The sequence below is a fragment of the Haemorhous mexicanus genome, chromosome 1 (genome assembly GCF_027477595.1).
Source record: "Haemorhous mexicanus isolate bHaeMex1 chromosome 1, bHaeMex1.pri, whole genome shotgun sequence".
NCBI classification, from domain to species: Eukaryota; Metazoa; Chordata; class Aves; order Passeriformes; family Fringillidae; genus Haemorhous; species Haemorhous mexicanus.
In genome coordinates this window covers 146,487,238-146,502,007 of record NC_082341.1, presented here as the reverse complement: position 1 = coordinate 146,502,007, position 14,770 = coordinate 146,487,238, and the positions used below count along the sequence as shown (strand labels likewise).

The 14,770-nt window shown below is 40.1% G+C and overlaps 1 protein-coding gene across 9 annotated transcripts in view; it reads right to left on the bottom strand.

Annotated features, from left to right (window-relative positions):
* Positions 1-1,173: 1,173 nt before the first annotated feature.
* FER1L6 (fer-1 like family member 6) overlaps positions 1,174-14,770 on the bottom strand; it is a 77,266-nt gene continuing 63,669 nt past the window's right edge. For 5 of the 9 annotated variants that reach the window (XM_059866538.1, XM_059866505.1, XM_059866514.1 and 2 more), the window contains 7 exons: positions 13,512-13,654; positions 12,863-12,951; positions 10,838-10,936; positions 8,991-9,232; positions 8,516-8,679; positions 7,210-7,310; positions 3,184-6,652 (listed from right to left, as the gene is read on the bottom strand). In XM_059866538.1, coding sequence (XP_059722521.1) covers positions 6,457-6,652; positions 7,210-7,310; positions 8,516-8,679; positions 8,991-9,232; positions 10,838-10,936; positions 12,863-12,951; positions 13,512-13,654 — 1,034 coding nt within the window. In that variant the 3' untranslated portion in view covers positions 3,184-6,456. Of the gene's footprint in view, positions 2,941-3,183; positions 6,653-7,209; positions 7,311-8,515; positions 8,680-8,990; positions 9,233-10,837; positions 10,937-12,856; positions 12,952-13,511; positions 13,655-14,770 lie in introns of those variants that run through there. The other 4 variants (XM_059866522.1, XM_059866568.1, XM_059866554.1 and 1 more) reach the window with 3 other exon arrangements.

Sequence of the window (14,770 nt, the reverse complement as noted above, 5' to 3'; positions counted from 1 at the left end):
AATCAGTGTTGCTCTGATTAGTCTTCATAGCTGCTTACAGAAGTGCTTGAAAGAGAGGCTGTCTGGAAGAGTTTTATAAATTATCCTTTCTCCATAGGAAATACCTGAAAATTTATTTGTTTGCTATTGAGACAGATTAATTGGAAAATGGAAAGAAGAGGTGGCTGTCATATTTCCAAATGTCTGGGGAGCTGGAACCAGATCTTGGGCTAAATTCTTCCCAGTCACAAATAGCTGATAAAAAAAGTATAAATTAGTCTGGAAGTAGACAGTGCTCTGCACTTTGGAGCTGATGGCAAGCAGGATATTCAGCCAAGATGATAAAAATCCCTTTGGAGCTGGCAGCTGGCACACAGAGCAATGAGAAGCTCTGCCTGGCAACCAAAAACCTTCTGTGCCTAAAATATGAAGAAAGCAAATTCTTATATCACCTTGTCAAAGGCTTTCTTTCTTCCAAATACAAAAGTCATTTTAACATAGTCACTAGTCACTATGAGACCAATCTGCTGGGTCCAGTGCAGTTTGCAGACTAGGAGCAAGGCACAGAACACTCTGCAAAAATCAGGACAGAGCAGACCACAGTCCATGGCAGCAAGAACAAACAAGCAGAGGAAGGACAGATGAACACAACAGCTGCCATGCAGCATCAGGACCTCTGACCTGACACAATGGAAAAAAATTCAGATTCATTGCTTTTTGGCTGTCACAACATACTCCAGTTGTTAATAATTATGTCTCATCTTTTGCACCAGAATAGTTTTATTTACTCTTACTGGAGCTTTTAAATTGCATTTCCAAAATTCATGGTATGATGAAATACATTAGGAGAAACAGCACTTTCTTTTCTGTTTCATACAGGTTTAGTTATAAAATAGCACAAAATTGAAAACGTGGTTTCAGAGGAATATGTCACACATGGTGTGTGAGCAGAGACTGCACCAGACAATGGCCTGGTGCAGAGGGATACAAGATGAAGAGGGACTCAGGGTTGATCAGCACTTTTCACATCATTGTCTTGCTGCATTCAACAGAGGCAGATTTAACCATGTAATCGTGTTTTAATTTCTAGGTCAAAACAAAAAAAACTTCTAAAGGAAAATAGAACAGAAAAACTCACCCATTGCAGTCCTTTGCCACATGTCTAGTTGTAATATACTCACTCACACATCTGGATAACTTAGTTATATTTATTATATATTTAGCAAATGAAATTTAGAAGGAAAACAGTCATGATCTGCTGGGTGGAGTAGGGATGGGATGCTTTCAGCTTGCCTTTAGCCACCTGCCTCTGTCATCAATGGGATGGGGAAGAGGCACTTCTAAAGCAAGTTGTCCCATCCAAAATAAGCCTCTAAAAGGCTTTTCAAAGGTGAGATGTCTTGTCTGTGGAAGTTTCACTGATATCCATTTTCCAGACTAATGCAATTACCTGAGAACAGAGGCCAGAGAACAGAGGCTGACTGCACAGCCTCAGCAGGCCAGTTACAAGCACTACCAAACAAGTTTCCCTTGTAAGTGGTTCCTGAGAATTATCAAGCTGTCTGCTTTTCTATCCCTGCACCCTGAGCCTGGCAGAATTACCAGCATTTATAGGATCTCTTTGTGTTGCCTTTTGATACTTTGAAATGTGCAAAGGGTGCTCACACTTCATGTGAGGGGTACATGGTGGAAAGCATTTTCACAAAGGTGGTTTTTACAACAGATCTAATTGTGGGTGACACTGGAGGAGATTTGGATGGCTATTCCAGATTCACAACCACTCATCTGAAGGCCAAGTGGAATCACTGAGTTTTCAAGCCTTGCCTTGTGCATGACACTGGTGGCAAGATTTTATGTATTCTTAAGTAGGATGAGGATTTCCACATTGACAACAGTGTAAGGTTTTATTCCTTGTTTTCTTTAATACTCCATGGTTTGTTCTGTTCTGCAGTCCATCTCTTTTCCATTGCTCTTTGCCTTTGCTTTTCAAGCAGCAGAATTTCCCCTGTTCCCTGTTCTCTGCAAGGATCATTTGTTACCACAATGCCCATGGATGAGTCTTCATCTTCTTGATCCCTCTTCCCCAGAGATCACCAGCACATTCAATTTGCAGCTGGAAAAAGTTCTTTCAGTCTCTGCTACTACATCCCTGTCATTGGCACTTAGCTCATTTATGAGTGTGTGAGACGTTTTTGTAGAGCACATCATTTTTACTGAGAGGTGCAGGATAAATTCTACATGACACCAAATGAGACAGTTTAACAATTTAATAATACCTTTTATCTAAAAATAGTCATGCCATTATAAGGTTATTGAAAAACAGTAAAAAGAATTAATTACAAAACTATGCAATGACTGTATTATACATTTATCTTTGTGTAAAGATTTTGACCTTTACATTTAATCATACATATGTAATAATAAACACTTGACTGAGAAATTAATTTCTGCATTGCATTGAAGAATTTACTCTTAAATTCAATTTTAGGTGCATAACAACACTTTCAATAATAATGTCAATAAAGCTGCAGCAGTAATGATGTACATCATTAATATACACCACTAATGTACATGAATGATAATGTACCTGAATTGAAGGATGGGTCTGAATGAGCATTCAAAGAAGACATTCCAGTATTCTGAGAGCTCCAGTTTTTGATGTGAATAGTTATTTTTCTTTTTACAAAGAATGAGATGTGTTTAAGGTTAATTAATTCTTTTCACCTGACTTTAGCAGGTTTCCTTATTTGATTGACTAGAATGAGAGCCATAGTCTACCCACTTCCTATGACTATCCTTTCACTAATTGCACCTGGCAGTGTGTAGATAAAGAGAACCAGGAAGATAACAAGAATAAGCAGAATTATGCCAATGATGATGTACTTCTTGTAATTCCTCCAGATCAGGTAATATAAACACTTGAAAGGGTTTACAAACCAAGAGAAGGATGTGTCTGGTCGGCTAAAGGGGAAGAAAGAAAAAGAAAATCTTTTGTTAAGGCAGATCCATCTCTTTCCAAAGTTATCCCACTGCAAAATATATATTTGAGATGAAAAAGGACCTTTAACTCCTTGGAACCCACTACAGGGATTAGAGGGAATGGCCACCCATGTTCATAAGCTGTTGGGTCACTTTTCTTCCACCCATTCCTGAACCAAGCTCCACACACAACTTGCAAAGAAATTCCAGCTCACACATCATAAATACTTCAATTTATGTCATGATATAGGGTTCAAAATTGGAAACAAGATCCTGATAAACCCTAAAGAAGAAACGCAGGCATCATAAACTTGGGTACAAAAGCTTTCTAGTAATTTCAAGGAATTTAGCATCACAAAAGTGGTAATGAGCCACTACAAAAAGTCTGATTGCACAGTGGTAGTCAAGGTGCCATAATAATCAGAGTCAGCTCAGGTCTGGCATGTGGCCCAAAATGGTGTATTTTCAGAAGGAAATTTAACACAGGCCTCTTGAATACAGGGAATGATGAAATGAAACCCAGGTGGTTTGCCTGTGTACATAAAGAAGAGCCACCTTCTTCCAGTGGAGAATATCTGCAACCAGCAATCCAAGTTTTTCCAAATATTGCCCCATGTTGTGCTCTCCTCCATACCCAAAAGTTTCTTCCCACTGTACAACAAAGCTGACTGCACACAGAGAGGAAAACAGGGTTCTGCTTAGGAAAAATGTTGGCTTGGTGTCTCCTCTGACATGACACCTGGGCTGGGAGGGCACTGTGCTGCTGCTCCAACAGCCCTACCCAAGGCAGCATCTGCCAGCTCTTCAGTGGGATGGCCTGATGAATGCAGTGGTGTTGGGCAACACTAACACCTGCAAAACCTGGGCAGGTTGTCTTTCTTATCCAGTGTCACTGTAATTGTGCAGATGGTGCAGCAATAAGGAGAATGAAATTAACTGAGGTTCACAAAAAGCTGTGGCCATGTCTCACTCCAGAAAGGTGTTCCAGGAATTTAGTCAATGTCTTTATTATCTAGTGAACTCAGCATTAAGCCAGTGGAAGTGAATGCCAATGTGACAGAAAGCCTGTGAATGTAAAAGGCCAACTGAATATCTTTTTATAAAAGATTGGGCTTTTTATTGAGGTGGATATTATTCAGAAATAAATAATCGAATCAGCCCTCCAGGTTAAAAAGAATTATTAAAAAATTGGACACCCTGAAGACTAAAACTACTTCAGTTTAGTCTGCAGGTACTAACTGCATGCAGACTAAACTGAAGTACTGCATGCATGTACCATCTGCATGCAGACTACTTAGTCTGCCTGTACTAACTGCTTGAGTACTTTTCATAACCTTTAAAGGCTGGGGGGGAAAAAAAAGCAAGCCAGACTTGCTTATTTAATTTGTTTCCTTTGCAACGTGGGCAATAGAACTCATTACCAGTTATAGCAGTGTATTTATTATAATAGACTGCATCCAGAAAGGCATCATGTCTTGATCAGCAGCACTGAAGAGATGAATAACCTCATAGTGCTTTGGCCAGCAGGAAATTACACTCATTGAACCTTATTCTTTGTTTGCATGCTCCTCTCCATAGTTCACAGACATTTAATCTTTGTCCACCTTTGCTCTGGCACATTAAAGAGTCTGCTACTGTCTATAGGTCCTAGAAAATTCTTTTTTGTTTTGAAATTATTTTGTTTCTTAATTAAAAGGAATAATTTCACAAAAAAATCTGAAAATGTCTCTGCTTCTCGGGTCGTTCCTACATGATAAGCAAAAAAATTAGAATGAATCTACAGTACTGGCAGAGAGACCTGGAGGTCCTGAGAAAAGAGGTCTTTGAGATCCACTCCTTCCTGAAGAGAACTCATTTGAAGGGTAGAATCAATTTTTTTTTTTATCTCCCAGCTGATTGTGACTACTCTGCATGTATGAACCACATATTGCATGATTTGGGGGCACTGAGTTGGTAAACTTTAATATCTTTAAACTTTAATGAAATGAGGCATGCTCTGTCTTCAACTGTTAGTTTATTTTCTTTCCAGTGAGTGAGTGTCTAGCTAAAATAATTTTTATTATTCACATGCTGATATTGCTTTAGTAACCTAAGGACTTATTCTGCCCAACTTTAAAGCCTGGGTGCTCAGTCTGGTGTTTCATGGCCTGCCCGCATGGGGAGAGGAAGGACCTTCAGAAGGCAAAGTCATCTCTTTCCCCAGCTCATATCTCAGGATATGTGTCCTAAGGATATGGGATGAGTCCTCCACCTGTACCATGAGCAGCTACAAAAGGAGCCTGAATGTTTTGCTTCTGAGATGGGAATTGTCAAATGACACTATCCCCACCCTACTTTTGATTTAATTGAGGCCTTCATCTAAGTTGAGATAGAATTATATTGAGCCATATGTTGGCTGTGTATTCACACCACAAAAACCTCTGATAACTCAGTGCAAGATCTGGAGGAAGACTCTGGTTTTGTGGCTTCTGGATCAAAACACCTCCAGACTGTGCAGCAGAGAAGAGGCCACCAGGCTGGTGACAACTTTTTGGCCCAGCAGCGCATTTGCAGATAAAATGCCCTTGAGCTGAAAACACAGGGAGCCCAAGGCAGCCATGGGTGCATGAGCTGGGTCTCAAAAAATGGGAGGAAAATAAGACAATGCCTTGTGTATCCTGTTGACACCCCTCTGGACATGTAATCCTTCTATTCCACTTGACACTCCCTCTTAAAACTCCCTAGGCTGACTGCCTTCCACCACATGTATTTCAGAGCTATCCCATTCCTCTCTCCTCTAAGAGGTGCTTTAGTTTTCATTACTGGGAATCTTTCATGCAGACTCCTGTCAGGCAAAGCTCATCCTGCCTTTGGGTAAAGGGGTTGGGTGAAGTGATGGATTAAAGTCTTTCCAAGGCTAATTTTAAACAATGCTCTGATACCTCTGATCTGATAATTCCTTTATGCTGTTTCCTCCTTTCTCATGTTTATCCTGAGATGTATCTCAAACCAACAAAATTAGACAGAATGTGTAATCATTACCATTATGACTAGCAATTGAATTTTAGAAGCTTTGGTAGCAGGAAATATAACATCAATTTCTCACACTCTTTTTTTTTTATCTACCTCATAAAAAAACTGCTCAAGTGTTTTAGTAGAACAAAGCACTTGAGCCAAAATAGATTAAAAAGTACTTTGTTCCTGAATGCAAAAACCTCAGCTGATACTTTTTAAATGTGACAAATACTGAAAGAAAAATTACTCCTTCTATATCACTTGCCTTTGCTAAAACACTTACAATGTCCTCATTAAAAAGTCTTATGATGGAAAATAAGCATCTTCATTCTTTGAGTATAAAGAACAATAAAATTAGAGGTGGAAATCACATCCTTTGTGTGTCTAAAGAAGGGCAATGATGCTGGTGAAAGGTCTGAGCACGAGTCTTGTGAGAAGCAGCTGAGGGAACTCAAGCTGTTCATCCTGGAGAAAAGAAGGCTTCAGAGGAGACCTTATTGCTCTTTACACCACCTGATAGGAGGCTATGGCCAGGTGGGAATTGGTGTCCTCTTCCAAGTAACAAATTACAGGATGAGAGGAAATAACCTCAAGTTGCTTCAAGGAGGGTTTAGATTGTGTATTGGTGAAAAATTTACTGACCAACAGGGCTGTCAAGCACTGGAACAGGCTTCCCAGGGAAGTGGTAGAGTCATCATTCCTGGAGGTATTTAAAAGATGTGTAGATGTCATGCTTAGCAACATGAGTTAGCAATGGACTTGGAAGAGCTGGATTAATGGTTGGACTCAATAATTTTAAAGACCATTTCCAACCTAAATGATTCTATTATTACTATAATAAATATAATTTAACTGATCTTTATAGGTAACCAAACTGAGGTGTTGACTGTATGTGTAAGCTCTGATGATTTAAGATGTTATCACGTGCCAGGTCAGCTATGGAATGAGCTCGTATGAATTCCTGCTGAGGACAAATGCTCAACAATGCAATTTATTTGGGCTTCCAGAGAAAGTCATTTCAGCAAAACTGAAGGTGCTACCAGCAGCAGTGCCAGCCATCAGGCCATGCACAAGCTGCACAATTTCTTCAGCAAAATTCTTGCTGAAGGTTGCAGCAGGAAAGAGAAGAAAATCCAGGAGACCAGTGAGGAGGTGTCCTGCAAGGAGGTCAGGTGGTTGCCCTTCCCCATCTCCTGCTGAATGCCCCTGCCCCAGCATGTTAAATGAGTTTATTGAGTTTAATGAGCTCCTACTCACTTGGGTTTTTCCAAGGGCTCAGGCTCCTTTCGAGCTTTGCCTACTGGATTCTTCTCAGCTTCTTCTGCTGTGACCAAATGAAACTCAGCTTCCACCTTGCCCTGGATCAGAGACAGAATATGTAAGCATCCAGTCCTGGGTTATTATCACTAATTCACAGCAGGATTTCTCTTGTGGAGAAATTATGGAACCAATTGAGGGCAAAGGAAATTGATAAAGGAAAGTAAGATAATCTTTGCAGCCGAAGAGAAAGCACAAAGGAAAACCCAGGCACAAATTGCTGACTTATGCTCAAGGACTGTAGGAAAGAGAGGTCAGATATTTTCTTCCAGACCTACAAATACATTTTCTGCTTCTTAAATTATCATGTAATTCATCTGAAAAAACATGTTTTCTATCTATCACACATCCTGGCAGAGCTGAATGTCCGAGCTGGAAGCTGTGCTGCTGACATGGACCAGATATAATCCATCGGCAGGGGGAAATTCAGCCAGTCACAAGTGCTGCAGCCATTGACCTGTGGGGTCTCAGCTCACAAAAGGAATATGGGATTTAAAGAGTCCAGTTACAATTCAGAGTGGATAAATCAAATCAGCTTTATAGAATCTGTGATGGATGAAAACCAGATAAATTACTGTACATATATTTGTGATTTTCCTACCCTATACCTTTGTGGATGGTATTGATTTGAAGTGTTGATCTAGGCCCACTGGCTGTGACCCAGCACAGAACAGGGCTGAAAGAAGGATGCCAATAAAAGTCATAAATGTGGAAGCAAGAGAGAGATCAAAGTGGGCTGGGAGAAAGGGAATCAGTTGTACTAGGGTTGAGAATAGGGAGGTAAATCTGGGATTTGGAAGAGGAGTTCATTCACTAAATCCGTGGAAAGTACACAGTTTCAAGCTGAATAAGGGAATGAACTTGAAGATGGCACTTTTCATTAATTTTTTTTTTTTCTGGAATAGACAAAAATGTGAAGGAATGGTGAGCTTTAGGAACACCCTTGGAGAATCAATGCATGTCTAGAGACAGGGGAAGAAATCCCCAAAAAAGGACCAAAGCAGATGAGTTTATAGTGGGCTATACTACTGGAAATGAGTGGCTCTTTGTCTATGTCCCCCTAGGGAACTGAATGCAGCTGAAAAACACTTTAGTACTCGGTTACCTGGGTTCTTCTGAACCAAATATCTAGAGAGCCACTAAAGCATTTGGAGGAATCTTATGGGTTGCTGGTGGTGGTTGTTCCAAATCCAGAATTAGCATATTAGTCCCAGAGACTGTTGTTCCTCTGTAGTGAGCTGCTTACCGTGAGCTCCCCAGCCTTGATGAAAGGCCACCAGCCTCTGATGCGCTTCTGCTGAAATATGGAGATCTTGTTTTCTTCACTTGCTGCCACAACTGTGCCTAAGTCACAGCTCTTGGCTGTCTTTGCTGCCCGAGGGAACCCATTCAGGTCCAACTCAAGAGTGCCTGGAGAAGGAAATAATTTGACAACACTCAGGGACCAGACAGACACAAAGACATTCAAATAGCAGCTTCCAGATGAGATCCATGGAGGAATTTAGCAGCTGAGGATCTCTCTGTACTGTCAGTCATTCATTTGTATTGCCCTGGCATTCTCATCTGATTCCTAATTATTGGCTTTACAAGAAATGTGTAAGTTTGCAGTGTGGTGCTTCAGAAAGAGAAAAGCAAAAGCTGGGGCTCAGACACCACTCTGTGCAAAACACAGGTCTGGTGAGACCTCAGATGGAATTCAGGCAGATCCATTGCATACTTACCCAAGAAATCATCTGAAGAGAGTCTTTCAAAATCCCACACCTGAAGCACCAGCTCAGCAGGTATTTTGCGTTCTGTTTTTTCTAAGGAAAATATGTTTTCTCTTTTAGTAACCACCATTTGTTTCTCTGCTGGGAGGTAGTGGAAGGCAAACACGAAGCGCCAGTTGAAGTTGCCCTCTCCTGTCAAGGAATTGTAATGTACATCTGTCTCCTGTTTGTCCTCTTCCAGGCCCTTTATCCACCTACAGCAAGCACACAGTGAAAAGCATTGCTGTCACCAGGGGATCTTGAAATGGAATTGTTATTTGGTTTCAGGCCTGACCATTTTCTAATTCCTCCCTAACCAGTAAGAGACAGCACAGTGTTTGGCATGGTGACAGGCAACAACAGCCCTGGCTTGGGGGATCTTGGGACACAGGCTGCTGTAATGGCCAGTGGTGATCAGAAGCTGAGAATGAGAACATGGATTTTATTTCAGACCCCAAAGTACCACTTAGCCAGTACCAGTTTGCTATTGGCCAGGACACCTCTCTTTGGGACAGGCAGTGGTGACAGCAGCAGTCGTTTATCCAGCACTAATCACCCTGTATTGATGTTTTGCCACACTAATAAATTCTGTGTCACTGTCTCAAGACTATGATCAGTGCTCAGTATTAGAGCCTAAATTTTTTGCAATTCCTGTTTGCAGTTATAAACATGGTGTTTATGTGGCTGGAGAAATCTCTCTTTTTTGTGCTCTCCTCTTGGTTTCTGCTGCAGCGTGCACAATATCAGATGTGCTGTGGTACAAAGAACAATGATTTCTTAAACATAATTTTCTCATCTGAAGAGAGGTAATGACCCAGCTAGGTGTGTTTTAATTCTGTCGATGATTTATCACACCTTGAATAAAGATTAGCATTTTTGTGATGTATCCAAAGAGCAGCTTTTCCCCTGCAACCCCAATATTTCAAAAAGGAATTGTGAAAAATGGTAACGACCTGAAACATGGCACTGCCCCAAGTGCAAATCCATGCCTGGGGACAGATACAGTGCCACATGCACTGCTTGAACATAATGAGATTTGTGTCTTCATCATTAAGGCACCGAAGCAAAAAGTGTCCCACTCCTGGCTTCTCTGTCAGACCACTCTGGCACTGATGGTGATGTTCTCATCACACAGCTAAACAGTGTGGAACCAGTCTGGAACCTGAGATTTTCAGCACTTTGTACTACCACTTATGATATAATTTCCTCCTCTCCCTGGTACCTGCATTCAAATCCTGCTCAGAAAGAGAAAGTGCAAAGCAGTATTCCAAAGCTGGCAAGGAATTAGGAAATAACCTGCTACAATCTTGGGAAAGGAAGGAGATGAAGAGCAGAAAGTGCCCATGTGATGTTATCCTCAGCATGACCATGGTCATTCACCCACACACACTCCCCACATGAGGTTACAAAATATTTCCAAAAGAAATAGCTTGGCAAACACCTCCTTTCTTATTTCTAATGCAGCTATAATGCTCTTTTCTCTGATTATGTCAAACCTCTCTGCATCCATGTAAGCTCTTTCAGTTCAAGTTCTGTAAGTATTTGATCTCTGTACTAAACTGTGAGCTTGGTGCTTGTTGTGTGCCATCTCTGCCTGAGTAGGAACTAACTCTTAGTATCATTTTAGTTACTTGATTTTCAGAGGAAATAAAACAGGGCAAAAAGGGAGCAGTATCCCATATGGGTGAGTAATTTTGGCAGGCATTTAGTGCAAAGTGAGAAGGTCACTGAACAGCTCATCAAATATTCTCACAACATAATTTTTTCCTCTGATTTTTGAATGAAATATTGCATGTTATTTTGAAGTGTGAGGAACTTACCCTTTTACATAGATATCACTTGATTTTTGCCCCGTAAAGATGTTTTCATCTTCTAGAATAACATCCTCTGTATTCCAGATTATTACCCTCAGTTCATATCTGAAAAAGAAAAAGGATTTTGTGTAAAGCTCTGGTCAGGCACTAATGCCAAACTCTATCAAACCAGGTTTTTTATAAAGTGAGAAATATTATGTTTGTGCATCAGTCTCAGGCCTCTTCTGTTTACAAGAGTCTGGTGATAGAGTGGGGAGTTGGTTCCCCTCAGCTCATGGAATATAATGGACAACAACAGGGTCACTGCCAGCTTTGGAGGGATGGAAAATTCCTTGCTTTTTATGTCTGTTCATTTTCAACTTTTTTTCACAAAAATACTGCAGTGGAACAAGGCAAAGTTGATCTGAAAAACTTTATCAGAGCTGTCTCCAAAACAATGATCAGCTTGCTAATAAAGAATAGAGCTCCCTGAGAGGTGCTTTTTAGAAGAAATGCCTAAAAACATTGCATTTAGTGCAATCTAGGGCATTAAAAGGGAAGAGGACTGCTTGGAGATATTTGCATTTAAGCAGGTACAATCATCTTTAGAAACAACAGTAAAAGGAATTAAAGTTTCTCTATCCTTTCTACTCTCTATATGCAAACATTTATGGCGGCCATCCAAAGCTCTCAAAACTTGAGATGATACACAGATATTGCAGGTGACATAAAATTTTAATACTGAAAAATTTAGGTATTCTTTAAGTCATTCTACGAGCTGCAAAATACATAAAAAAAGACCAACTAACTATGTTTGATAACACCAACATACAGTTTCCCTGATATGACATGTTTTGTCTTGGAAATAGCCTCAATCTCAGGGTGTGGAACAATTTGCTTCAGAAAGTTACCAGGTACTCTCTGTATCTGGTATCTGCTCTTAGGAGCTCCACGAAAACCAAGCCTCTGCAATAGCCAAAGAAATTTGAATCTGCAATGCCCCACCTGAGTCTTGTTCAATCAAAGATCACCAATAAGAGATGTTTTCACAAAGTCTTTGAAGTTTTATAGAGGCTGGAGCCTGTTTTGCTGCAGCGAAGACGCATTTGTCAGCAAGATGTGTAACTTGTGTCTCCATGTACTGGGTTTTTTCCTCTTAATTAAATTAATGTTCAACAGTATTTTCCGCTGCTACAGTATACTACAAAAATGGCAGCAACAATTTGGTTTTGTGGGCTTGATTAGTTTTGAATGTTTTTGGATTGGAAAATGCTTGTTGTTAAGGAGTTTTATAGAAAGTTCTGGTTGGAAAGAAGTAATTGCTACAAGAATTGTTTGTTTGTCAAATCAAATAATATAGGAATAGTACCTGATGATTCTTCAGACATGAAATTCTCTGGAAAGGCCTTGCTAAAATACAGGATGGGCTGAGAATTCTGTTTCTCATTTTAGTGTTTTCTTTACAATATTCAATTAGCTTGAACAACTATGTGCAGTAGTGCATGTAAAGAAGCATAAGGAAATGGGAGAAGGCTATTCCACACAGATATCTTCTATTTGTTGCTGCTTTATGTGTTTCTTGATCTTATCCTTGGACAAATTGCTGGAAATCCAATACATGTAATGCTATCGCAGCAGACTAAAGAGCTCAACCAGGGTCAAGGAAGTTATCTAAGTGAAAAAGCTAGTGAAACCAGAATTAATTCTTGCAGCTCAACAAGCAGATGATAACATCAGAATTACTTGCCTCTAGCCACCTGCAATCTCTTTATTATAAAGGATAAAGGGATAAAGGATAAAAAAGGATATCTTTGCAAGAGGTGTGTGATAGCTCTTGCTGAAAAATCACCAACAGTTCTTTGAGTTGTTTAATGGAGGAAACCAAACTAGATGCTCCTCTTTGATTTGAAGGCATGTGAACTTAAGAAAACTTTCCTCAGGACTGGAGAGGTTTGTTTTAGTAGTTTATTTTCTATTTTCCAGACACTTAAGAAAAACTCAGTCTTTGAAGAGTTATTGCCACTGTGGTGAGAGGAAAGCACTGAGTATTACCCTTTGGGTTTTCTTGGTGAAATGTCCACAGGGGGTCCTGGCAGAGGCATATCATTAGGAAACATGTCAACCCACATCTGTACACGACCCTTGAAAACAAAGAGATAAACATCCCTGTAAGCCTATTTCACAGAGGATTTAAAAGGCTTTCAATGTAGTTCTGACATCCAAAATCACCTCTTCCTCTACAAGCACCAACCAGCTCAATATCCTGTAATTGTGATTTAGGAACTTTTATACAATATCTATTTTGTGCACATGTTCTTTCAATCTTTCAGGTATTTGGTGAAGTTGAAATAGAGCTCAAACACTGTCAGCTTCAAGGTAAAATCCATGCAAAAATAATATGTGATGAACAGAAAAAAAGAGTTTGATACAAGCAGAGATTTTGTTAACTTAATAAACTAAAGCATTTAAAAGAATGAAAATTTGCAGTTCCATCTTGTGTGATTACTGTGGATTTGGGTAAGTGGCTGAGTACACACATGGGAGACAATTTCCAGGTTAACACTGTACAAAGTCTCACATTTGGTGCAGCACGGGAGTGCTGGCTCCATTGGTTTGCAGTTACAAATAGAAACCACAATAACTGGAGGGAATGAAAACTGCTCCTGGGTCTACCATCACCACCACCTCTGAGCTGCTCTACCTGTTCCATGCCTGGCTTGTCCTTATGGTAGAGGGGCCGAGTCTCAATGTGCTCTGGGACCAGTTTGTAGCCAGCTCCAGGGATTTCTTCCCAAGCACGTAAAACCTTTAAGGAGAGATGTTCGTATGATTCAACTGGCTCCTCTATAGGAAAGAGTAAAACAAAAAGAACAATGACAGCTGAATTATAATATTGAACCCCTTGGTAATATGTTTCATTAGTTATTAGAGGTACTCATTAAAAATTTGCTTGAGTTAAGAGGAAGGTTTTATGAATTCCAGCTAAATAAAGAAGGGCCTTGAAATACTTCTAATTTTCATAAATAAGGGGACCCATTGGGTTAATTAGAAGATTAGCACTCAGGCAGCAGTTTTCCTGTAAAATACAGCCAATCATTTCACTGCTACAGCACCAGTTTTTAACAGGAAGATGGAAGAAACATGTCAGTTATTCTTTTGGCAGAAAATGGCAAATTTAAAGCCTATGGAAGACAAGGAGACTTGGATTTGACAGAGCTGTCGTAAATAGGCACTAGAAGTTAGCTATGCCTCCTTTTACTTTGTAATGGCAACAGCAAAGACCTTAGAGAATTGAATCACACCTCAGAGAAGAGAGTTGAAGTCCATGGGCAAGAACATTTCACCTCCTGACCCTCTCACCTTGGCCACTTGGAAGGGATAACCAGAGAATCCCAGAGAATGGCACCTCCAGGAGGGATCAGTGCTAATACTGAAAGTAGCATGGATGGTAGAAAGCAGAGAAAGCCCTTTGAGCTCTTGAGCCTCTCTTTCCTCCCTTTTTGTGTGGGCTCCATTGGAGCCCAGACTTTTGACAAGTGATATCTTGTAGATTAGAAGTCCCTAAGTGAGAAGAAGGCTAAGATTTACTTGTGCCAACAAATTGTTATCACTTTTCCCACGCGCGTGGCTATATCTGAATCACTGATCGTTGGCAAAAGACTCATTTGAAATTTAAACAGTAGGTATTAGTCCTCCTTAATAGCTCAGAGATTGAGGAAGGATGATCTTGTGGTCATGAATCTTGGTTCCCTCTTGTGCACCAACATCTAATTTTAGCCAGCTAAAAGGAATGTCTCTAGCTGCTATTCAGTCAGGCAGCCTCAGTAACAATGACACAGATTATCCTACAATATCTTGTATCTTCTCAAAGAAACCTTTCTAAAGATTTTTTTTTTTTTTTAATCTCTGAAGATGCATATTTCTTCCCATTGGCTAGAGGCAATCCTAGACTACCAGGGA